At 49.6% G+C, this 23,907-nt stretch overlaps 1 protein-coding gene across 8 annotated transcripts in view; it reads left to right on the top strand.

Moving 5' to 3' along the window:
* ITPR1 (inositol 1,4,5-trisphosphate receptor type 1) overlaps nt 1-23,907 on the top strand; it is a 164,219-nt gene that overhangs the window by 88,796 nt on the left and 51,516 nt on the right. For 4 of the 8 annotated variants that reach the window (XM_066327143.1, XM_066327145.1, XM_066327142.1 and 1 more), the window contains 3 exons: nt 150-261; nt 18,304-18,436; nt 19,297-19,487. In XM_066327143.1, coding sequence (XP_066183240.1) covers nt 150-261; nt 18,304-18,436; nt 19,297-19,487 — 436 coding nt within the window. Of the gene's footprint in view, nt 1-149; nt 262-3,519; nt 3,547-13,375; nt 13,412-14,900; nt 14,952-18,303; nt 18,437-19,296; nt 19,488-23,907 lie in introns of all 8 variants that reach the window. The other 4 variants (XM_066327140.1, XM_066327139.1, XM_066327137.1 and 1 more) reach the window with 2 other exon arrangements.

The following is a 23,907-nucleotide window of genomic DNA, read 5'->3' as shown; positions in this document are numbered from 1 at the left end:
CTGACAGCAGTCAGGTGTTGCTCTGGAGAGAAAGCTGCAGACTGGTTGTGTAAGATGATAAACCTTGTTTGCAGCATGAACCAGTTCAGATAAGCACATAGATCTTAGCCCATTTTTAGACTATTTGCCTGACTGATGGCTTCTTTCAGGTTAATTAAGCACACCAAACAGCTTCTGGAGGAGAATGAGGAGAAGCTGTGTATTAAGGTATTACAGACGCTCAGGGAAATGATGACCAAAGATAGAGGCTATGGAGAAAAGGTAAGGTACAGTCCATCATTCTGTTAAACACTGTCCTTATTCAGTGAAGGAAATGAAAACTGCTTTTTCAAGCTGTTTTGTATGTGTAAGCACTTCTAGGCTGGAGCAGGGACAAAACATTTTTAGTCAACTAATACCTTTCAAATCATATTTGAAGTTAAGCTTGTTTTCTTCTTGAGACTGGCAAGTTTAAGTCTAATCCCTGCAGTTACTGGCACTCTAAAATATCAGTTTTGTTACCTCTTCCTGAAGGCCATAACCTCTCTATCTTCTCCCTGGGTTTAGGTGACTCTTCAGGTCATGTAACCTTGCCACAAGAGGGTGTTTTGTAGTTAATAAGAATTTGTGTGCCAGTGAGTAATCTTGTTGTGATTTATAGATGGAAACTCTCTGTACACCCACCCCTGTTTCTTCTTTCCCTTTTCTACATACAACTCCTGCCTGGTTGAGAGGAACATATTCCTGTAGGTCCAGACCTATTCTTTATTTCCCTCAGGGGAGTGTGTGTGTGCAGCCATCTCTTTGTGTTCCTAGGAGTGGTTGCAGTCAGGGCTTTGGAGATTCTCCTGGAATTCTGCTCAGCTCAGGTCCTTCCCCTGGCAGCCAGTGGGTACAAGGAGCAGACCCTGCAGGAGGGGTGCTGGGGAGCAGCTGGGAGTGGGCACTGGGAGAAGCTGGGACGTGGCAGGACTCTCTGTGCCCCTGTGCCCAGGAGCAGCTGATGTCTCAGTCCAGTTCTCCCCCACAGATGGGTTTGGAGCTGTTGCCTCATGCTCAATTCACAGCAAAAAGGGCAAAAAAAAAAACCAACCCACTTCAGAGATGAGAGTTTTCCTGACAGCAGGAATCGTTTGCAGCAGCTGCCAGAGAGGGAGATGCTCCACAGGCACAGGGACCTGGAGCATCGTGGCCAGCTGGGAATGTCACCAGGAGGCAGGAGCAGGGCTCTGGGCAGGGAGCAGTGGCAGCCTGGCACACATGGGTGTGCACGTGTGGGCTGCTCCCAGCACACCCAGGGAGCACAGGCAGTGCCAGGGAGCAGGAGACTCCCAGGAAAATGCCCCAGGGGTAGGGATGGCCAGGGCTGTGCTCCCTGCCCTGCCAGGAAGGCTCTTCCCACCCTGCCAGCTCCAGCTCCAGCTCTGCTCCTGCCTGGGGACTGTCTCCTTGTGCAGCAGCAGAGGTTTTGAGTGAATTCACTGGCTTGAGGGAATTCCCTGGCCAGCTGCAGGCAAGCAGCACATCCCTGTGGGGTGAGGAGGGAGCAGGCTGGGTAGGGGAGGGCGCAGCTGCAGGTGTCAGCTTGGAGCACATTGTCCTTCTCTGCTCCAGTGGTTGAATCCTGTGCTGGGGCATCCCCTGAAGGGTCCCTTCCCTGACACATCCCAGCAGGAAGGGGCTGGCTGTGGCCTGCAGAAGTCAGTCTGCTCCTGGGAAAGGAGTGGGATTGCTGAGCCTCTAATGGATGCTGGTATTTCCTGATGTTCAGCACTGGGGGTGTAACAGATTCGGTGTAAGCAGAGATCCCATTTTACACTCCTCTGGCAGATCCTCCCAGGAGCCACTGTCCAAGGTCACCTGAAGTAATAAAAGCGGTGTGTGATGCATACTGTGTGTACTGTACACCACTGAAACCCAAATCAGAGCTTTGAGAGTTTTCCTTAAGCGTAACCTACCACTGAGAGAGTTCCCAAAATGGAAATACATTTCTAGGAGTTTCTTAGACTTTATTCAGCTAACTTGGAGGAAGCAGTATTTCTAGAAGCTGCAGTTAACATCCCTTACACCATTCAGACCACGGAGAACCCCACAAGATGCTAAAAAATCTTCCAAGTGTGGCAGAAGCATTAATTTCTGCAGCAGTGGCTCAGTTACATAAGGAGTCAGGATATGCCTGCCTGTGAAGTGATTTCCGAGTCGGAAGAAGCAGCTGATTGCTCACAGATAGACTGTGAGTAGTAGTAGAACAGCTTTTACTGTCTGGCTGTGAGCAGTGCAGGGGGATTTATTCTCCCTTGTGACTCAGAGAACTGAATTTAGTCACCACCTAAAAGGCAGCACCTTTTGTTTTTAAAAATCGTCCTGTAGCGTAACCAAAAAAAAAAAAAAAGAGAAAAAAAAAAGAGGAAAACCCCCTCTTGTACTGTGAAAAACCCCAGTGTAAATCCTGGAGCCCCTAGGTGGAGGTGAGTTCTGTACACTGAGGTGAGCAGCTCGTTGACCTCACGAGCACACAGCCATGGGAAGGTTTAGAGATGAGGCAGTTCCCTCTCTGCCATGGGCAGGGACACCTTCCACAGCCCAACCTGCCCTTCAGCCCTCCCAGGGAAGGATTGATTCCTGGGAGCCCGTTTAACCCTCTCCAGTGCCTGTCCTGTCCCCGTGCCAGGGCTCTCAGCGGTCCCTCCACAGCCCTGCCCAGCCCCAGAGCTCTGGGGAGCTTCTGGCAGCATCCCTGGTGCTGCTGCAGCCCCACATGGCGCAGATCCGTGAGGATGGGGCTGCTGCCCTCCAGGCTGTGGCAGCCCACTGATCAGCCCACCCTGCTGGCCCAGGGAGGCTGGGCAGGGCAGGAGGACACAGCCTGCGCTGCTGTCACCCAGGGGCCGCAGCTGGGGCTCCTCAGCAGCCAGCCAAACCCGTGGGGAGCAGAGCACAGATGCACAGAAGCCTGTGGGAAGGCTGAAATTTTTCCATCTTGCTGCAGACTCCTGGCTTGGCAGGCGCTCAGGGCGGCTCGGTGACGGCGAGCATACTGTGGAGTGTTTAATAGGCACCCAACTGCTCCACGCTGACAGTGTAGGCTAGACCCAAGTTTTTCACTGTGCTGAAACATGTCATTCATGCACGTCTCTCCTGGTGCCTACCAGCTGACAGGGCTCGCGGTGGAGAGCTCCATTTTTCCTCCCAGGGTGGAGGTGCAGCCTCTGCCCTGCTGCTGCTCACAGCTCGTGACACTCCCGTGCCCAAGGGTGAAGTCCTTGGCTCCGGGACAGCCACAGCCCACGTGGTTTGTCCCTGGCACAGGAACAAAGGCAGGGTACATCCTGCCTCCCAAGCTGCCTGGCACAGCATTCCCAGCAGTGTCTGTTCCCTCACTCACCCAGTGGCAGATGTTCCTCGTGCCCACTGCAAAAAGAACGTTGGGCTGCAGCGTTCAAGTGTTAAATGATTTATAAGATCCTTAGATGAAATTGATGTTTCGTTTCTCTTACTAATCCTTGCTTTCAATTCTTCCCCTTCTTTCTTTCCCGGCAGATTACCATTGAATTGGATAATGCTGAGGTTTTAATTTTATTTCTTTTTCTCCAGTGTTGTTTCTATGGTGTTTGTTTTACCAGTAGCCCTGTGATGTGTCCTGTCTCTGCAGCACTGAGCGTTCTGATTTGTGTGCCTGTGTCAGTGAATTAGTGGAGTTTTCAGTCTGCTCTGTGTCCATCCTGGGGATAGCTAATTCCATAACTAATTCCATATGTCATTACTCGGAATATTAATCCAAATGGAGTTATTATCATTTTGGGTATCTGCAATCGGCTGGTGCTGTGGTAGATCCCGTGAAGTTTAGGGTCAGGATGAACTGCTCTGAGCAGTCAGCATTTAGCACTTGGCCACCATCCCTGTGTTATATGTGAAGGGGTTATTTCTTTTTATTTGGAAAGCTAAACAGTGAGCTTTAATGGTTTAATGCAGGAGCTGGAAGAAGGTGGGTGCAGGTGGGGCTGGGGAGAGGAGCAGGTCCTTGTGCTGCTGCTTTTCCCAAAAAGGTGCCAGCCCTGACTGGGAGCATCCCAGTGCCCTTGCTGTGCCTCACTCGGGTTTGGGTGTCAGGCAGTGGGGTGGGTGGTGTGTAACCCTCAGGACTCAGTGATTTGGGAAGCTGTTTCTGGGTGGAAAGCCCTCTTTGAGGGAAAACTTGGAGTTTAATGGAGTGGAGCTTGGCAAGGGCTCAGAGAAGCTGAGTGTCTGGTCGGGGCAGCAGCACAGGGTGGAGGGAGCTGAGCTGCCTCTGCTGTGCAACTTCCTCATCAGCTCAAAAAAACCCTGGTGTGGGCGTGGAATTTGCATGAATGTATAATACTGAGAAAGTGATTGACTGGCACCTTATTTTACTGAAATACCACGGAAAAAAGAAATATTTTCCTCTCAGCGCTTTGTTTCCTGTGTTCTCTCCCAAGCCAGCCTTTTATTTGGAACAAAGCTCAACCACTTAAAATGTCTAAAGCATTTCTGACCTTTATTTAGTGGAGTTGGTAATGAGATCTACAGAAAGCAATTTGCAGTGTGAACTTGTTAATTTTGATGTTAATCACCTGAATTTGCTGGGTAAACTACATCCTGAAAATGAAATATTTGGGGACCTTGCCTGGTGGAATGTGTTTGAAAGCCAAACTCTTCATCACTAAAGTAGACAAATACTGTGCACATCACCCAGGGCTGGCCTGGAGGGTGTTTTCTCTTCAGGGGGGTGTTGGGGCTGGAGCTGAAGGTCCCTTCCCTAAGAAATGGGTTTGCCACCAATCACTACCTTCAGCCCAGAGTCTGGTTTTGACCTGAAAGAAAAATTTCTTGTTGCACAAGTTCCTTTACTGCCCTGCCATCACCTCTGAGCTGTGCTGGCCTGAGATCTCAGGTGTGTCTCCAAGCTTCACACACACTTCTGGCATTACACAGGTGCTCTGCTGTCTGTTTCTCTGGGGTTTTTTTGTTAATAACCCCATTTTTTTTCTCTTCTTACCTGGGGCATACACACCAGCAGCCTGCTCTGGTTTCCAGAAGTTAACCTGTAGCACAGAAACACTTCCATCAGGCTGGGTCCTTTGGATGGTGTGCTGCTGCAGCTTCCCAGAATAGCACGTGTGTATATGTATCATTTTAACTTGGAGAAACTTCAGAGAGAAAGTTGAATTGTTTAATTGCAAATTAAGTCATAATGTGAAACTCTTTTCCCCTTTGGTTTCTGGCTGTGTTCTGTATTTGTCTGCAGTAAATCAGCCAGAGCGTGCAGAGCAATTTAGGATTTGGTCTGGAGGCTGCAAAGGAGGAATTTTATTGCTCCTTAATGGAGCAAGTGCATGGCAGGAGCAGGTGTGTGTGTAACCATCAGCACTGAGCACTGGCTGCACAGGGAAAGGGATTCAGATGGAGCTGGAGCCACTGGCAACTCTCAGAAACCCTGGGGTTTTCTCTTTTCCTTTTTTCCCCTTGTCAGCCCTCGAGACTGTCAACATTTAGGGCAAAAAATACGAAAGCCTCCATTATTAGTAAAATTATTAACTTGCTTTTCTGTCAAAACTGTGCACAATTTAATTGTTCTGATCAGCTGAAATGGTCCTTATTCCCTCAGGGGAAACTCCTCTGAAGTAACTGTTGATGGCATGATTTCAGGGTGGTTTTTTATGTAGGTTGTGTTATCTCAGTTGTGTCCTGCAAGGTAATCCCAGCGAGGAGTGGGCCCAAAAAACAAAGGAGATTAAAACCAAAGGAGATCCATGTGTTTGTTAGTGAAAGTTGTGATAGAAAGTCATGACAGACCCCTTTTAACATTTTTGTGAGTGAAGAAGGGAGTGTCTTTGGAAGTGGATGAATAGTGCTGGAATTCACCCAATGGCAGGAAATCCATCGGTGGGGTTGGCACCAGCCCTGAACAGTTCTGGGCTGAGCTGGGGGGCTTTGGGTGCTGGAGAAGTGGAATGGAAGAGACCAGCAGAGGTGAGGCTGTTGTCCTGACTCACACTTGTGCTGAGGGTTTATCTGTGATTCCCTTTGTTGTGCTGGAAAGGAGGGACAGGGAGGAGAAGTGCAGCACTGACAGAAAACCCAATCCATGGGGAAGTGGGCACTGTCACCCCACGCTGGCACCATGGTTGTGCTGGTTCTCTCCTGCTCCTGGGGAGTTGTGAGCTCAGAGCTTGGCCTTGGGGCTGTGTTGGGGTTGCTCTTTGCCTCTCCTGGAGCACGGGGCTGGAGAAGGAGAAGAAGAGCTCAACAGGGTGTGTTTGACCCTGGCTCTGTGCAGGTGACAGAGCCAAAACCCCAAGGCAGGGCATTGTCCTTAAAATCCCTTGGGCTGAGTCTCTGGTGGTGGCCTCCTTCCTGGGCTGGAGCTGCTCTAATCCTGTTCCTGATGGAGCTGCTGCCTTTCTGCTGTCTCAGGGCTTCAGGGCCGAATTGTTCCCGAGTGCCACCAAGTGTGAATCTTCACACAGCCAGCAAGAGCTAAACCCTGTTTGTAATTAGACACAACAGCTTAATTTGCTGTTAATTCAATCCTCAGCCCACTGAGAGGTGCAGGCGTGATGCAAATGCAGATTTGCTGCTGTTACGTGGAGAGCTGCACCGTGGGCTCCCTGTGCTCCAGCCCAGGCTGCTGCCAAAGGACATTCCTGCCCATCCTTCCCCGGCCAGGGCTGGCCTTTGGGGACACCGTGGCCCAGTTTCCACCTGGCTACTATAAAACCCAGGGTCCTGGAGGAAGCAGGAATGTTCTGTGTGCTGCCAGGCAGGGCCCCGCTGGTGCTGACCTGCAGGTGGCACGCTCAGGATGCTGATGGTGCTGCGACATGGCCTACTTTGCCTTTGCTAGGTTTTTTTTTTTTTTTTATATTCCTTTTTTTTTTTTTTTTTTTTTTCTCCCCTCCCAGCCACATTGCAGTGAGCTGTTCCGCTGGGCACCTGCCAACATTCAGGCAGCAGTTACATAAGAAGAGGTTTTTTTTTCCTGGAATTTGGGCCCGCTGCTGATGTGTGACCTTCAGCAGTAATTGCCAATAAAGGCGGTGGGGATGTTTACAGGCACCGGCGCTGGCCCGCAGCCTCTGCTGGTAGCAGCCGAGCCCGGGGCTGTGCTGCTGCTTCCCCAGCCTCAGCCCACACCACTGCAGCTCTCTTTGGTTCTGCGGGGTGAAACAGGAGTGTTCTGATCCCTCCAGCCTGATCCCACACCACTGCAGCCCTGTTTGGTTCTCCGGGGTGAAACAGGGGTGTTCTGATCCCCCCAGCCTCAGCCCACACCACTGCAGCGCTGTTCTATTCTCCAGGGTGGAACAGGGGTGTTCTGATCCCTCCAGCCTGATCCCACACCACTGCAGCCCTGTTTGGTTCTCCAGGGTGGAACAGGGGTGTTCTGATCCCCCCAAGACTGATCCCACACCACTGCAGCCCTGTTCCATTCTCCAGAGTGAAACCAGGGGTGTTCTGATCCCTCCAGCCTCAGCCCACACCACTGCAGCCCTGTTTATTCTCCAGGTTGGAATAGGGGTGTTCTGATCCCCCCATCCTCAGCCCACACCACTGCAGCCCTGTTTGGTTCTCCAGGGTGGAACAGGGGTGTTCTTATTCCCCCAAGACTGATCCCACACCACTGCAGCTCTCTTTCCAGGGTGAAATTTGGGGACTGTCTTTCCCCCCACAGCCTGATCCCACACCACTGCAGCCCTGTTCCGTTCTCCAGAGTGAAACCAGGGGTGTTCTGCTTCTCCTCAAGCCTGATCCCACACCACTGCAGCTCTATTCCATTCTCTGGGGTGAAACGGGTGTTCTGATCCCCTCAGCCTCAGCCCACACCACTGCAGCCCTGTTTGGTTCTCCAGGACAAAACAGGGGTGCTTTGCTTCTCTCAAAGACTGATCCCACACCACTGCAGCTCTCTTCCATTCTCTGGGGTGAAACAGGGGTGTTCTGATCCCCCCAGCCTCAGCCCACACCACTGCAGCCCTATTCCATTCTCCAGAGTGAAACCAGGGGTGTTCTGCTTCTCCCCAAGACTGATCCCACACCACTGCAGCCCTATTTTGTTCTCCAGGGTGAAACAGGGATGTTCTGATCCCCCCCAAGCCTGATCCCACACTGCTGCAGCCCTGTTCATTCTCCAGGGTGAAATGGGGGTTTTCTGCTTCCCCCAACCTTTGGGGCTGGGGTAGGGACCAGCAACCATCCAGCTGAACCCAGCAGGGAGTTTCCCTTGTAGTTATTTAGTTATTTTTTAGGGTTGTGTTGGTGTTTTATCTGTTGTTTCAGTAGTGACTCTTCTTTATGCAGCTGATTTATCTACAGGCGGCTCTATCCAGTAAAATGCACTTGCAGACCCACTCAGTAGAGTTTGAGTTTGGTTTTTTTTTTTTCACCTCTTGGCATTAGTCTTGAGGTTTCAAGTAGGCAGAAAGAGAACTGAAAATCGTGGTTCAAAGGGGTTGCCTGAATTAACCTCCTCACTGCTCTTTATCTATGATAAAAGTTAAAATTCCAGTGGCTGAGGTGCAAAATATATGCTGTTCTGTGCATTTTTGATTGGAAAAGTATTAACCTCTTCAGAGCTGGAAAGCTGCCCTTGGGAATTATTTTCCTTTTGGAGAGCTTACTCTGCAGTCATTCCTCCTGTGTATTTTGCACTTAGACAGTGCTTCACTTGTTATGTCTCGAGCAGAGGAAATGCAGGCACTCATAAATTTTTGTGGGCTGCCTTATATTTTTTTTTCCCCTTGAGAAATCCTGCAATCTTTGGACTGGGGTGGTTTTTTTCTTGATTTTTTTTTTTTTAACACGGACTGGAATCGGTGAGCTCCTTGGAAAAGGAGACTGGAACATTTCTTACAGTTACTTGTCACCAAAAAAAAGTAATAGTTGCACCATCTTCCTGGTTCATTAAAGCTGCTGCTGTAAAATGAAGGTAGTTCTGGTTGTGTTCAGTAGAAGTCGTGCAAGATTGAGGATTTAAAGAGGAGGAAGTGGCTGCACTCCCACTGAAGGGCAGAGACTGAGGTCTCCAGCTCCTGGAAAGTCCCAGCCCAAGTTAAAACATGATTTCTGCTCTGAAAACTCTGGAAAATGAGGGAAGGCATTCTCATAGGCAGGTCTTGGTGACCTTTGAGTGCAGGCACCAGCAGCCTTTGTGGCAGATTTGCCACCTCCTCACCTGGCAGTGCACAAAGCCCCTGCACATGCCCTGAGGTGAGGGAGGATGTTCAGCCAGGGCTGGGGGGCTGCTCCTGCCCCCCAAAATCCCACCTGCCTCCTGGGGGACCTGTGCCAGGGTGAGAGGCTGCCCCACATTCTCTGCTGCTGCCTGATTTAGGCGGGTCTGAGCTACTCCAGCCCTGGAAATGCAACGTCTGTACGGGGGGAAATGGGACGTGGGAAGTTTGTCAAAGCAGTTCAGTGCTCCTGGGTCCCAGTTATTCCCCTCTGCCCTGAAACTTCTCCATAACAAGTCAAATGCTTGTTTGACAAACACCTACAGATCATCTGCAGGGGCTAGAAATTTTCCTATCCGAATTTCTCCTCAGCTCCACAAGGTAACAGCGTTGGCTTTACAAAGGGGACTTGGCAAGGAAGCTGCACAGAGTTTTGTGGTATTTTTAAAGAGTTCTGAAGGACAGCAACATAATTTGTGCTCTAGTCTGTTGCCATGAATCAGACAAGGTGATGCTTTTGCTGCGTGCCTTTCAAGGAAGAGCTGATGGCATTTCAAAGGGAAGAGCAGAGAAGTTGTGAGAAGGGAGGAAAAAATGGAAAGGGACTTGCAGTGCTCAATCTGAAATCTGAACAGCCATTCCCACTGGAATTCCAGCTGCTACTGGAGATGGCAATGCAGGAGCTGAGGCAGAGGCTTCAGAATAACATATATCTGAGATCTTCACTCTGGTTCCTCGCATCTGGGTGTACAACCTGGCTGTCCAAAGCTTAATGTGCTATTTGGCTGACTCTGCAGTTGTGTTTTTCCCTTTTTATTTCCTCCTCTCTGCCAAATGTCTCCCCCTGCCACCCCAGTAATGAGATGCCATATGCATGGAGTTGGGTCAGTTCCCGAATTCACAGATTTTGGGACCAGAAGGGACCTCTCTGTGATTGAACCCGAATTTCTGCACAGCCCAGGGCATCCCCCTCCTCACCATTGTGTATCCACGGAGCCAAACCCATGGAGTTTGGCTCAGCTTCCTCCAAGTGCTCAGTGTTGAGCTCGAGGACCTCCCAGGACAGGAGAGAGGGATGTTTGGAGAAAAGACCTGAAGGAATTGTGTGGAGGTTTGGAAGATGTCATCGGTTCAGCAGTCTGAGGTTTGTCACCTCTCAGTCCTTTGAACTGTGGGGCAGCCTGAAGTGTAGGGGATTTGTGCTTGGAATTGTGCTGGTTTGTCCATTATTCTGTCAAAATTCCAAAGTCTGGTGGGGCTGAAGAGAAAAGAACCTGGTTTTTGTATGTGTATTTGTTTGGTCACACAAATGTGAGTTTTCTGATAAGATTATTTCCCTTCCATTTATTTACAATGTGAGATGGTTTCCAGCCTGTTTTGCTGAAGCCACTCTTTGGAGCAGCCCCAGTCTGTGGACTGGAATCTCCACCAGCATTTTAAATGCATTTCAGGCCTTCTCACTGCTGGTCTGGGTGTTCAGGGCATAGCTGGGTAAAAAAAAGTGGAAAAAAGCAATTCTGATGCTTCAAACTTGAATGAAAATCTTTCTGCTTTTTCTCAAACCTTTTCCACTCTTATCACAGCAGGAATTTGAGTTTTCTGTGAAGGAAGGATTAGACATCTTCCATTGTGATTGTTATTTTGAAAGCAAATGAGAGTAAAACTTCGAAGAATCCCTCCAAACCGTAAAGAAAAAGGATGGGCAGCTCATCTGTATCTCAGAAATGGAGATGTAAGAGACTCCCTCTGGAGCTGTCACGTGCTGTGGTGGTTTTTGGGGAGGGTGCATGCACTCCTGAGTCAGACAGTTCTGGGAAGCAGACTGGGGAAATGGATGCTGGAAACACTCCGGTCACCAGAGGGTCACAGCTTGTGCATCTCCACTCATGGCTCATGGGCAGTGGTTTATTGGGGGAGTGGAAACTTCAAAGGAAGAGAGGGTTTTGCTCAGCACGTTGAAAGGACTTGTCCTTACTGCTTGTAAAAAGCACAGATGTTGGACTCTGAGCCGCCCACCCGCTGGGCTCCAGTTGAAAAGCTGCCCACTGTGTCCTGCTGCTCACCTGGCTGTGTTTGGTGTTCCTCACACCTGCCCCCCAGACCATCACTTCCTTAGAGCTGGAGAGCTGAAATAGATGGAGGCACAAGAAATCTTGGAAAATAACTGCTTTGGGCAGCTCTCCTTGTAAAGCATGAGGTGATACTTTGCTCTTGCAGCACACAAAGGAGTGTGCAAAGTGTAGCACAGCAACAAGAGCTCAATAATCCTTTGCTATTTCAACCCATTTTGACTCAAGGAATAACAAATTCAGGGTTTGGAGTTTGTATTCTTACTGGAAGGTTGCTGAGGGCTGTGCTGCTGTGGATGACCCACGTGGGCATTGCCCAGGGCAGTGGTTTTGCTCCCAGGTCACAGTGTGGGGCTGGCTCTGATGTGCTGTCTGTGCCACAGAGGGAAGCACAGGAATTTGTGAGCTGGAATTTGTCATTTTTAGCTTGGGGAAAAAAAGCAAACTATAATTTTATGCTGGTTCTTCGTCTGTGCTGCTTTTCAACTCCCAAATGTAAACGGGCATTTGGTTGAAATGGGGTCAGGGTATCAGCCCAGGAGTCCCAGAATGGGTTGGGGTGGAAGGGACCTTAAAGCCCATCCAGTTGCACCCCTGCCGTGGCAGGGACACCTTCCACTGTCCCTGGCTGCTCAGAGCTCTACCCAGCCTGGCCTCGGACTCCTGAAGGGATGGAAAATCCACAGTTTCTCTGGGAAACCTGTCGCAGTGCCCAGAAGGAAACTTTTGTTTGGAATCCTGAGTCCAGCAGTCATGGCCACTTGACCTGTCAGCTTGAGTCTCCCTTCCCCAGGAGGAAGGGAGCTCATTTCCCCTGCAGGGGAACAGGTCCAGTTTCCTTGCTGCTGTTGGCTCCTGGGGAAGGCAGGGACGTTTCCTGTGCCCCAGGCAGGTTGTGCAGGCAGGACAATGTGCCCAGACTCCCCGTGGGCTGTCACAGGTCCCGTCTGGGAGCAGGGCAGGGACGGTGTGTTCCCCTGCAGGAACTCTGTGCTGCATCCTGTTCGCTTGTGCTCCCCTGGATTAAACCTTCCCCACTCCCATTTGGCCACACAAGGGGTTTGCATGCTTGAGACGTGTCCAGGAGAGCTGACAATGCAAGGAAGCCACCACCAAAGGCCGTGGGAGCTGGCCAGGAGCAAAGTCCCTTAGGAGGAGAACGGAGAAGGGTCTTTTTCATGGCCTGGGAGCACCACAGGGGAAATGTTTGCTCCTGAGGCTCCTTCCTGGGAAGTGGAGTCTGGTTGTTCCTGCTGCTGGCAGGGATCTGTGGCCTCCCTCTCCCTTGGCTGGGCACTCCCCAGGCTGCAGCAGGTCCTGGGTTGCTCTCCCAGTCTGTGCTCTCTGTTGTTGTGTCCATCCCTGTGGCCTCTGGGCAGACGTGGCCACCAGTGCCTGCCTTGGGTTGGGGTTTCAGGACTGTGAGAGTGTTATTTCCTGGTGTCTGCCCCTGAGAAATTACAGCAATTTCCCCACAATTAAGTCAGCAGTTGAGTTTGAGTGTTCAGCTCTCTGTTGTGTGTCTGTGCTTGACTAGATAAAAGTTACTTGTCTTCATCTGTTTCAGTTGAAGATCAGCATTTTAAATTTGAAAAGCTGTCACCAATTCAGTCCCTTGTTCCATTGCCACTCTTTGGTGCTGTACCATGCATCTTTTATCTTGAGAAAAGTATGTTTATAGATGAGAATCCACGGAATACTTTTTTTTAAGCTACAATTATAAGGCTGCTACCTTTGTGATATGCAGCCCTGGCTTCCCTCTGCTCCCCAGTGGGATGGATGTGCAGCATTCTGGTGACAGATCCTGGGGCTGGGGTCCCCAAAAGTGCTCTGGGCACCTGCAACTACTTTTTTTTTTTTTTTTTTTTTTTTTTGCTTGGCCCCAGAGTTCATGCAAAGCAGTTTGGGAAGTTCAAAGGATCCCTGTGAAATTAGCCAAGTGTGGCCCCTTTAGGAGCAGGCTGGGAGGGGTTAAACACTAATTACACCTCTAATTCATTAGTGATGATTCAGCTGAAGTCAAGTGCTTTGCCAGCTCCCTTCCCCTCACTTGTTGACCACTGGATTGCTGTTGGGATGAATGAAAGGTTCTGGAGGAATGACTAATTTTTTTTCTGCATTTTTACTTTCAACTAGCTGCCGCAAGCTCCAGAAACGGAGAGCCCTGTAGAGGTGTGTCAGCCACCTATATTTGTACAGCACACAAATATTGGTGTTGGAGTAGTCCTAGTGGAGTGTCTTGTTTGGTAAAAACCCCTGTGAAGTGTGTGTTCCTGCGTGGTGTTAGACAGTGGAAATCAGTAGATTTGTTCAAGTGCCTTAATCCAATAGAGCATCAGGGTGGTAGTCTGAAAATATTTTAAAAAAATAAATCTAAGCTAATCTTAAGTCTGTTCCTTTCAGCCATTTCTTTTGTTCCTTAAGAGTGGCACCGGGAAAAGTCTCTCCTCTCAAATTCTCCTACATTGGGAAAATGAGACTTCATTTTGGCTGCTAGTGCAGAATTTGGTTTTCCCTTTGCCTCACATGCTTAAAAACTTCGATGCTTTTAAAGAAAGGGAGGTGTCAGAAGTTCTTAGTGGAAGCTTCATGACTCCAGAGCAATTGGTGTCCTGTTTAAAATGTCCCAGTGGACGAGCTCAGGGTCACTGCACATTGTCAAGGTCACTGGTTCTAAGGGAATTGGATATGTGGAAACATGTCCTTTATGTGCATAAAAGAGATTATTTGCCAAAAAGAAGGTGGGAAAATTTGTCAAATCTTAAATTCCTTTGGAATTCGTGGGAGATCCAGGCATGGCATTGGTAGGTTGTACAACTGGGTGCCAAATCTAAATGAAACAACATGGAAGTCTTAATCTGGGAGAATTTTGATTCTCTGAGCTGTGAAGTTTATAAATGTGAGATCATGTAGAAAAAGAAATGTTTGTGATGGTTTAGGCCTTTGTATTTGTGAGTTTTGTGGAATAGTGTTTAAGTGTAACCTGAAACTCTGAGTGGTCATCAAATGGATTTGAGATGTCTGGGAGATGGCTCCTGGTTTCTGATGGGTCCTTGTAGAGCTGTTATTCTACACCTTTCACAGATGCTTTAAAGCAGCAAAACCCCAAAGTGTTTCAGCTTTGCCAAGTGGAAGTTGCACTCCTGAAAACGATTATCCAAAGTGAGAGAGATTTGATTTGGGAAATGCCTGTGCCAAGGGGCTCTGTTCAGTGACTCAATGACACCCCAGCCCAGGCTGTTCCAGAAGCCCTCCGCAGTCTCAAACGAGTTTCAGTGACCACAGTGGGATGTGTTGGGGTCCCTCACCCCCAGAGTGTGTGTCCCGTGGGCTGGGGGGTGTTTCTGTGTGTCTGTGCATGGGCATGCGTGGGCTGAGCCCCCCAAACCCTGTGTGTGTGTGTCCCTGGGGGCTGGGACACCAGGCAGACGTTGTGTTTCCTGCAGCCCCAGCACTGCTGGCACACGTGCATGCCAGGGGGGTGTGTGAGGGGGGCAGAGCACAGGGGACAGGGCAGGGCTCCTGTTTGGTGGCTCCTCAGTCCATCTCCCCCCTGGCATCCAGCTGTGACTCCCCCAGTATTCCCCTTGAGTGCCAAGGTGTTGGTCTCTCTGTGAGTGTTGTTCTGCTCTCAAATGAAAACTTTCTGCACGCACAGCAGCAGGAGCTTGATCAAACTCTACCACAGAGGCAACTGGAGGATCATAGAAGGGTACGTACAGCAGACAAGAGCGTCCAGAACTCACCTCTCCCTTTCCCTTTTGAGCAGTGAAGCCTAAGGCATGTAAGGAACTCGTGTGGTTAAATGCTGGCTCGTTGGGCCCTTGGGAGATCTCAGGCATGAGCCAGATTTACAGTGAGGTGCTGGAGCCCCTTCTCTGGGGTTACATGGAAGGGAGGAGTGCTTGGCTGTTCCAGTTAAACTCAGATCCTGCTCTGGTCCATCCACGCTGTCAAAACACTCCCGTGGCTGGTGATCACTCCCTGTGAAGTGACAGTCATCCCTGCTCGTGGAGCTGGCTCCTCTGGCCACACCAACCCCTCTGCAACCAGACAAGCTGCAGCATCAGCATCCTTGGTCCTTTTCTCCATTTCTTCTGCTCTTGCAGCTGGGAACACAACAGCAGCAACTTCCAGCTGCTTCACTCTGAAATATTGAAGGTGCTCTGTTTTAAAGCTTCCAACAGGTTTCTGACAGCACTTAGAGTTGTGTGTTGCATCTGCATTGCTGATACACGTGCAGTGATGTTTCTGTGTGACTTTTACTCTACCTGGTGTGAGTGCAGATGAAACTGGACGCTGTTGGGCTTTTTCCTAGGTACCATATTTGATTTTTCTGGTTACTGCCAAACATCTGATATTTGTTTGCACACTGCCCTCGTCAAAGTGGTGCTCAGCACTAAGAGGATGGTTAAAGAACTGTTCTGGAGCCAAGCATTGCAGCTGAATTAATTAGAACATTTCTTAAATACCACTTATTTTTGCTCCCTTCTGCTTTGATCACAGACTCATATTTTGTTAGCTGATGCCGTGGGTTTGGATAAATTTGTAGGAACCAAAGCTTTTCTTCCCAGTTAGGGTTTGAAATGCTGGTGACTGTGTATTTCCAGACCTGCATCAGCACGCTCTGACTAAAAACAACTGCTTGATACTTGTTCCTACTGTATTTTCTGGTGATTTGTCTTGTTTTGGATACACAACACCTACAGACACCGGAGGGGCTTGTCCTGGTCAGGTCTCCTCTCACCCCAACTGTTTGGACCATGGAATAGAAGTCACCTCCTGTCCCACAAGGAGAATCTGGGGGCAGCTCCAAGAGCTTTAGTTGCCCTCCTGAATCCAGGCACAGTGGAGTTTGCTAAGCAGCTGTTCCTGAAGCTTGGATATGTGTTATCTTGGTAGTAAGGAGTAAAAATCCCTGGTTTAAGAGCCAGTTGACACAATGGCTGCCAGTTAGTTCAACAGAGGAGGAAAAAGGTGATGTGAGAGCTCCCTTGTAGCCATTTGTGTCCTAGGGCCCATCTGGGTGTCGAGTTGCCTTTCTAATCAGTGCACATGTACAAGGAAGATGTAGTTCAGGGATTTTTTTTGTTGTTGTTGTTGGTCTTGGCCTTGTTCTGTCATGTAGCCTCCCTTACCTGCCAGACTGGGAGCAGGGAGGTGGGTAAAGCACTGCCTCTCTCATGTCTCTGTCAGTGACAGGAGCTCCTCCAGGACAGGATTTGCTGGAGCTCCTGAGCTGTCTCTTGCCCTCCCACATCTTCACTCTTTGGCCCAAGCAGTGATGGGAAGCGTATGTCCCTTGGAGAAGTGCTCATCTCCTGCTACTCTTGCTTCCACCGGAATTTTCCTTCTTTTTTTTTTTTTTTTTTTCTTTTTTTTTCCCTGTTGTTTGGGAGCTTTTGGAAGCAGCTGGTTGGAACACTGGCTCTGTGTTTATTTTACATCCTGTTCCCTGACGCTGTGCTCCCTTCCCCATCTGATCCCATGAAATGCAGCTCCCGTGCTGCAGCTTTCACACTGATAATCCCCGGGAGCCGTTTCTGAGCTGCTGGATGGTGGTGACAGGGTGGCACTGGGAGCCCTGACTGGAGCCCCAGCCCTGTGGGGAGGGCACAGACCCCTCACCAGCTCAGGCATGTCCTGGGCTTCTCCCTGTGGAAGTGATTTATGAAATTTGGTAAAGAACTTGATTATCAGACAGGCTTTTGTCTTTTTTTTCTTTTGGGGTGTAAGGATCTCTTGCAGTGACTTTTGTGAGTGCCAGCTGTGTATAACATCAGTGAGACTGCAGCAGGGCTGGAGTTCTGTACAAGCCAATTAATGCACATTTATGTTGTTCCATTTTCTGACTTGTGTTTTAAAGGCCTCCTGTGAAAGTTTAAACAGAATTCACTTTTGTGTATTAAATGACATCTTGAATCTATAGTCAGGCAATTAATTTCATTTGAAATACAACTGAAAATCAGTAAATCAGTGACAAGCACATGTTTTGTGAGTGGAATTAAAGATAAGATGCTTTAGTTCACTGGACATATTTTTAATATGAAATTATTTTTGGCTAGATAGATTTTTTAAAAAATAATTATTATTATTTATTTTCTGGGTCCCCAGAAAAGCCCTTCCCTCCCCTCTGCAGCACTGTCCCAGGATGGTGCTGCTGTAACCACGCTGCCATTAGCAGGGCAGGAGCTCCCAGTGACAATAATCACAAAATTCTCCTTCGGGCACAAAGACCTTACAAAAATCCCTTAATCCCCTTATGGTGTTTGTGTGCTGGCAGTGCCACCAGCTTTGTCCAGCTCCCCAAATTCCTGGGAATTCCTGTGAAGGCTGAAGTGACAGCAGTGGGGTGACATTCCCCACTGGAGGTGTTGGATCACAGCTGGGGCTGTCCTGGAGCTCCTGGTGCTCCAGGATTTGGGGTTGTGTGAGGATGTGCCCTGTGCAGTGCCCTGGGATGGGGTGGGGTGGGATGACTGGGGCAGCTGCCAGCAGGGAACAAAGAGCCAGGATCCAGCAGGATTGCTCAGGTTTCTGCTCAGCAGCTGATGGATCGTGTTATCTGCTGGTGGGGGCACAACGGAGCACAGTCCTGCAGGGTTGGTGGGATTGCAAAACAGGAGAGGTGTGAGATCAAACTGCTCCTTAAAACCATTTCTAATGTTCCTCTAATCCACCTCTTGATTTGGTGTTGGTACAGATGCAACTCCATTGCGCTTAACACCGAGACAGCACAACTTAATTAAAACGAAACTGTCGGAAAATTAAATCTGCCCGGAAAGCTTCACACAAAACCTGAACTGCCGCTGTCTCTGTGCTGCATGGGGGAACCCACAATCTTACTGAGCCCCATGAGAACCCCTGCAGTGTCCCAGCCTGCCCCAGCACATCAGGAGCTGCTCAGTGGATTTTTCCCAGTCCTCCAGGGTTTCATCCCCCCCCCCCCCCGTCCCTCACCCCAAGAAGGGCACTGATAACATCATCCCTGCTGCCAATGAACGTGGGTGGTTGGCTTGTTCACGGAGCTCCCCTGATGATCTCCTTCTGCTCTTTGCCCCCAGGGCGAGGCCCTGAGGCAGGTTTTGGTGAACCGCTACTACGGCACGGTGCGCGCGGCCGGCCGGCGCGAGAGCCTGACCGCCTTCGGCAACGGGCCCCTGTCTGCCGGCAGTGCCAGCAAGGCTGCCCAGGGAGGTAGGACACCTCTGCTCACCCCTTCCCCTGCCCTCTGTGCTCCTGGCAAACCTGCAGCTGCCGTCGGGATGTCTCACGGTTTTGTCTGTAGCTCCCGCAATAAATAAACCAGCCATGGGAGTGACTACGGTTGAGAGCGAAACTAGCGGACACAGTTCTTGACTTTTCAGTGGTTGGCTTGATGTTTGTGGCATTGCAGCCCTGAGATGTTCTGGTTTTCTGAAATTCCTTTCCCGGGGAATTTTCTGTAAGCAAAAGATGTGTTTGTGGTGCTGCAAATTGTTTACCTTCTTTCCCCAGGAGGGACTTCGTCTTGATGTCCCTCTGCTCTGACCAGTGTGATTGAAGAGGTTTATCTTTGCTTCATCAATCAAATTGGTCTGTGTAGAATAGTATAAAAAAGGAGACACATCCCAACAATAAAAGAGTCATTTTTCAGCCTTCTGAACTCAGAGTCGTTGTGGTGTACAACAGCATCATGACATTGATTTGAATAAGTGTACTTAGAAATCCTGATCAATTTAAATTTGCAGTAATATCTTAGGAGATGTGCCCATAAGGGTGTCAGATTATTAACCACTTCTGAAAGAAAACCACTTCATGCCATTGCAGAGATTATGGGTCAGGATGGGCAAAGATTCCAGTTGAAGTCAGTTATTTAATTTGAAGTTTATTTAATTTGAGGCCGTGGCTGAAAAAGTCACTAATGGAATCGCAGAATGGGTCGGGTTGAAAAGGGACCTTCAGACTCATCCTGTTCCACCCCCTGCCATGAGCAGGGACACCTGCCACTATCCCCTGTCCAGCCTGCTGTCCCCGTGGGGTCAGAGCCAACCTGTTCCTCATGATCACCTTTGCAGGAGGAAGCTCTGGGTCGAGCTCCATGAGCCGAGGGGAGATGAGCCTGGCAGATGTCCAGTGCCACCTGGATAAAGAAGGTGCTTCAAACCTGGTCATAGACCTCATCATGAATGCCACCAGCGACAGAGTCTTCCACGAGAGCATCCTGCTGGCCATTGCCCTGCTGGAAGGTGGGAACACCACGATACAGGTAGGGAAATGGAAAACTCCATCTTGGGCCTGAGCCCTGTCGGGAAGGGAAATGTTTTTATGAAATGCAGGAAATTTGAGAGGGTTAAGGAGGCAGGAGGGGAAATGATCTGAATGGTCTTTGACCTGTAATTAAGGGAAATGTTGGTGTCTGCCATGCAAAAATGAACTTATTAAATGATTGCAGGGGCACTGGGTGCTTGAGGTGTTTTCCCAGGGTGATATAGAGGAATGTGTAATAAAACAGATTTGTAGGTAAGTTACCGACTGCTCTTACAAATAATTTAAGCAACTGCAACAAGCTCAGAGACTTTTACTGTTAAATTTCAGACTGGAATTTGAAATAAGTGTATGGTAAACTCCAGACCAGCACCATTCTCCAGTAATCTCACTGTTCGTCCTTTGTGTTTTCAATAAGGATTAGATTTTCCTAATAGAAAATTGTCCCCTGTGTGGATTAATGAACACACACCAGTGAATTCTTAGGTTCTTCTAGATGAAAAGCAAAACCGTATTCCAGCAAAACTTGCTTACAAAGATGATTGAACCTGTGATATCTTATTAATTTAGTTCTGCACATGTTGTTTGCAGTCTGTGGGGCTGAGTCCTGACCAGTTAAAACTGATAGCTGTGGTTGAACACACACTAGACCCCTACAGCAGCACCTCCTGTGTCCATGCAAACTTCTCCTGAGAGAGCAGGGAATGTCTCTGGGCTCCTTCACTCTGTCTCTGTAATCAGTACCCTCATTAATCCCCGATGTGTGAGCTCTGGAATGAAACTTCTTTGCGAAGGATAAAGTGGGAATTGAGCGCTGAAAATCCTGTGTCACCTTAAACTGCAATGACAGGATTAATGTTCCTGAGGGACAGTCACTCCTTTAGATTTCCCGCTCTTCTCTAATGTAAAGGGAGCTGAGCTTTCATCTTTACAGCTCTCAGGGAGCCTCAGGTAACCTCGTCACGCTGGAAGGAAAAACAAACTGCACCAGCCTGACGTGGAGAGATCCTTTGCTTGTGCTGGACCTCAGTGCTAAAGGACTGAGCAGAGTCACTTCCCACTGTGCACAAATCCGTGTTGGAAGCAGATTCCTTAGCTCACCCACTGAAAACCAACAGGAAAATCTGCAATCCGTCTCCAAAGACACCTTTTTGCCCAGAAGGGAGGTAGTTTAGTTTGCATTTGCTGTCTGTAACCGGGATCTGGGAGGCTGTGGAAATAACCCTGCGGTCAGGAATGATGGATGGCTCTCGGGGCAGTGGAACTTCCACCCCACACCATGCACTGCTGCCAGGTCCTGCTGCATTCCAGCCTCCACAGATGTGCCTCCACAGCCCAGAGTGGCTGTTTTCCATCCTTTCCCACTCAGGAATAAGTGCTTGGCAGGTGTCTGGAGGACGTGCTCTGAGCAGGCAGCAGTCCTGGGTGTGTGTGTGCTCTGGGCTGGGGCTCTGCTGGAGTGTGGGCTGCTTTTAACTACAAAATGTTTGAGGAACCAAATGACTTGTGATGCCTACAGCTAATGCTGTGAGCTCTGAGGGCTCAGACACGCCCTGCAGCTCTTACTCATGCATGCAAAGCACGAGGGGGATGTTATTGAAAGTGTCCCGTGGAGCGGTTGGACATTCCGTGCTGGAACGCTCCATGGGCTTCGTAGCAAAAGGCAAAAAAGGAGCATAATCAGTGCATAGACGTGTTCTGTGGCTTTTCTCCATGTTGGTTGAGCTGCTGGTGGTAGGGAGAGAGTTCTCTGGTGCCTTGCAGTGGCTCCAGCACAGGGGGGCCCATGGGATGTTGGCAGTGGCAGTCAGGGACAGCTCATCCTCAGCACTCTGAGCTCTCAGTAGGGATAAGTTCAGGAGAACCCCAGCAGGGAGAACACCAACCACCAAGCTGAACTTCTGGGAGAACAGCTGGCTCCACACTGGGAATCAAAGCGAAGGTGGAGGCTTGTTCTTTAGTGGAATCATTAATTCAGGGCTGTATCTCCCAGGGTAATTGCTGAGTGATGTGATGGCCAGGTTAAACTGGTGTCCTGAGACAGTGAACTCACGTAATCAAGCTTTGCTGTCTCCATGTAGGAAGAACGGCTCACAATGCAGAGGGCCCTGGGTGCAGCCCAGCTGTTCAGGAGAGCTGTGTGGATACTTGCTGATCTGCAAAGCTGATGGGTTTTGTACAGCAGCAGCCTTTGGCTGTGACACAGTGAAGATTTACTGGGTGCAGCAAAGTGATGGTCTCCCCTTAGCAGGAATTCATTTTTACAAAACACGCTGCAAAATTTGGCTGCTTATGGAAACAAGATGCACTTGGGGAAATGAACCTGATACTTTCCTTGTGTTTTATCTCAGTCTTTCTCTAATGTTCTCTGGTAAGTTTTGCAGACTGGGTGGGTAGGGCTTGGCAACCTCTGCAACCTGCAGAGTGGATTTTCTGCAGTTTCCAGTAAGTGCCAGTGGAGCAGTCATCCTCAGTCTCTGGACTAGTGACTGTCTTCATTTTGCATTAGATGCATTTGTCATTGGGAAAGTTGACCCAGCCAAACCAGCCAGCTTTGTCTTTGAGGTCTAACAGAGTTTATCTTCATTTCACAATTTTTTTTGTTATTATTAGCAGCTTTTGATTGATAGTGTTCCAAACAAGCTTGTTCTGTGCTCAGTTTGAATAATTTCTTCTGAACTTCAATTGCCTCTATCTACAGGCCTTTGAGAATAGGAAAGTGGTGGGATAGGGACAGGTTATGTAAAAAAGGCTCTTTGGCAGCAAAGCCAGAAATGTGTCACCCCTGCATGGCATTTCCTCAACTCCAGGTTTTCACACGGGAAATTGATTCCGCCCGAAGTGGAGCAGAAGGTTTGTACCAACACACAGGAACTGGCACGTGATGATTGTAATGTGGTTAATAATGGGAGTTCCCAGGTAACTCCCATGAGCCTCAGATGCCCACGATGCTGGGAAGGGATAACTGCAATAGGTGTTGCTGTTTCATTAGGTACAGGCAGGGCCAATATTAAGGGTAGGCAAAGTAGGTGGTTGCCAACTCCAGCAGAAAAGCAAATCTCGAAACGTTCCTCATTGTAATTGGTAGGAGGGGTTTTCATTGTATTGTGAAGAAAATGAATGTGGGGGAGGAGAAGCAGGACAAGAGAAAAGTCTCCTGGTTCACCCCAGGAAGGAGGCTGGGCTGCTGGTGTGTGGCACCACGAATCCCACGCTGCTGCTCCGTGTTTTGCTGCAGGGCTGAACGTGAATGTGGCAAATGAGCTCTTCTGGGAAGGCCTTTGTCCGCTTCCAGCTCTCTGGGTGGAAACTTCCCGGGCTTCAGCTTTTGGAATGAGCTTAGCAACACTGTCAGGTTCTTGGGGAGCAGGATGGTGGTGACCTCGTGGTGGCTGTGCCTGGTGAGCTCCTCGCTCCGGCTCGGTGGGACGCCTGCCCTCGTTTGCACAGAGACAGAAGCAGAGGTGGCACCACGGGGTCAGCACCAGACAACAAATTAACTTGACAAACGCTGCGACTCGCTGAGCTGCAAATTACACGGAGCCCTTGATTAATTTATATAACCCTGAGCGTCCCCCTGGGGAGCGCTGGCTCATGGTTCTGAGCAGCCCTGGGGCTGCTCCAGAGGCTCAGGGCTGAGCTTTCCCTGCTCCCCAGGGGCCAGTGCCTGGCTGCAGCCCCGGGCTCCCTTCTCCAGGGAATGCTCTGCTGGGTGCTGATGCTCGTGGGCACTCGGAGCTGCATCTCCTTGGGGAGGGATGAAGGCTGAGTCGCTTCCCACACGCATGGCAGCGCAGCCAGGCTTTCCTCTGGTGCAGCAAGTGAGTGACAGTGCAGGAAATTGCTGAGGACTTGTCCTGCAACGCTCGTCTCTCATCTGCTAAATAAAAATTCCCTGTGCCGTTACCGTGCCTCACCTCTGCTGGGTTTTGGGTTTCCTCGGCCACTGGGAGTTAATGGCAAGTAAAGCCCCTTATGTAACGCCTCTCCACGGAGACTCTGCTCCTTTAATTAGGGAGCTTCTCAAAAGTCAGCCTGCGTGACAAATTACCCACACGCACACGTCGGTGCTTTCAGCAGGGGAAGGTGAAACCAGGTTGGTGACACTGGTGGTTTCAGGCACTTTTTAAAGTGCTGCCCCAAGGTGACACAGTGCACGTCTGCCACTTGGTCCATTGCTGTCCCCTGGGTGGGCTGCAGTCACAGAGGATGAGGTGATGGAGGTTGGCACACAGGGAAAAGGGGATTGTTCTTCAGGAAAGAAGTGGGATTTGCTCCTGGCTTGAAGGCATCTGAGCAGAGTTGCTGCCCTTGCACAGAGGGTGATGGTGGGATGTGGTTCACAGCCCTCTGTCCCCTAGCAGCTGAGGATGGGATGGGGACCAGGAGCCACCCTGTCTCAGCACTGATGAGCTGGTGGT

This window comes from Sylvia atricapilla, chromosome 11, assembly GCF_009819655.1.
Source record: "Sylvia atricapilla isolate bSylAtr1 chromosome 11, bSylAtr1.pri, whole genome shotgun sequence".
Taxonomy (NCBI): Eukaryota; Metazoa; Chordata; class Aves; order Passeriformes; family Sylviidae; genus Sylvia; species Sylvia atricapilla.
Note: the sequence above shows the minus strand (reverse complement) of the source record. Positions and strands in the feature narration are given on the sequence as shown.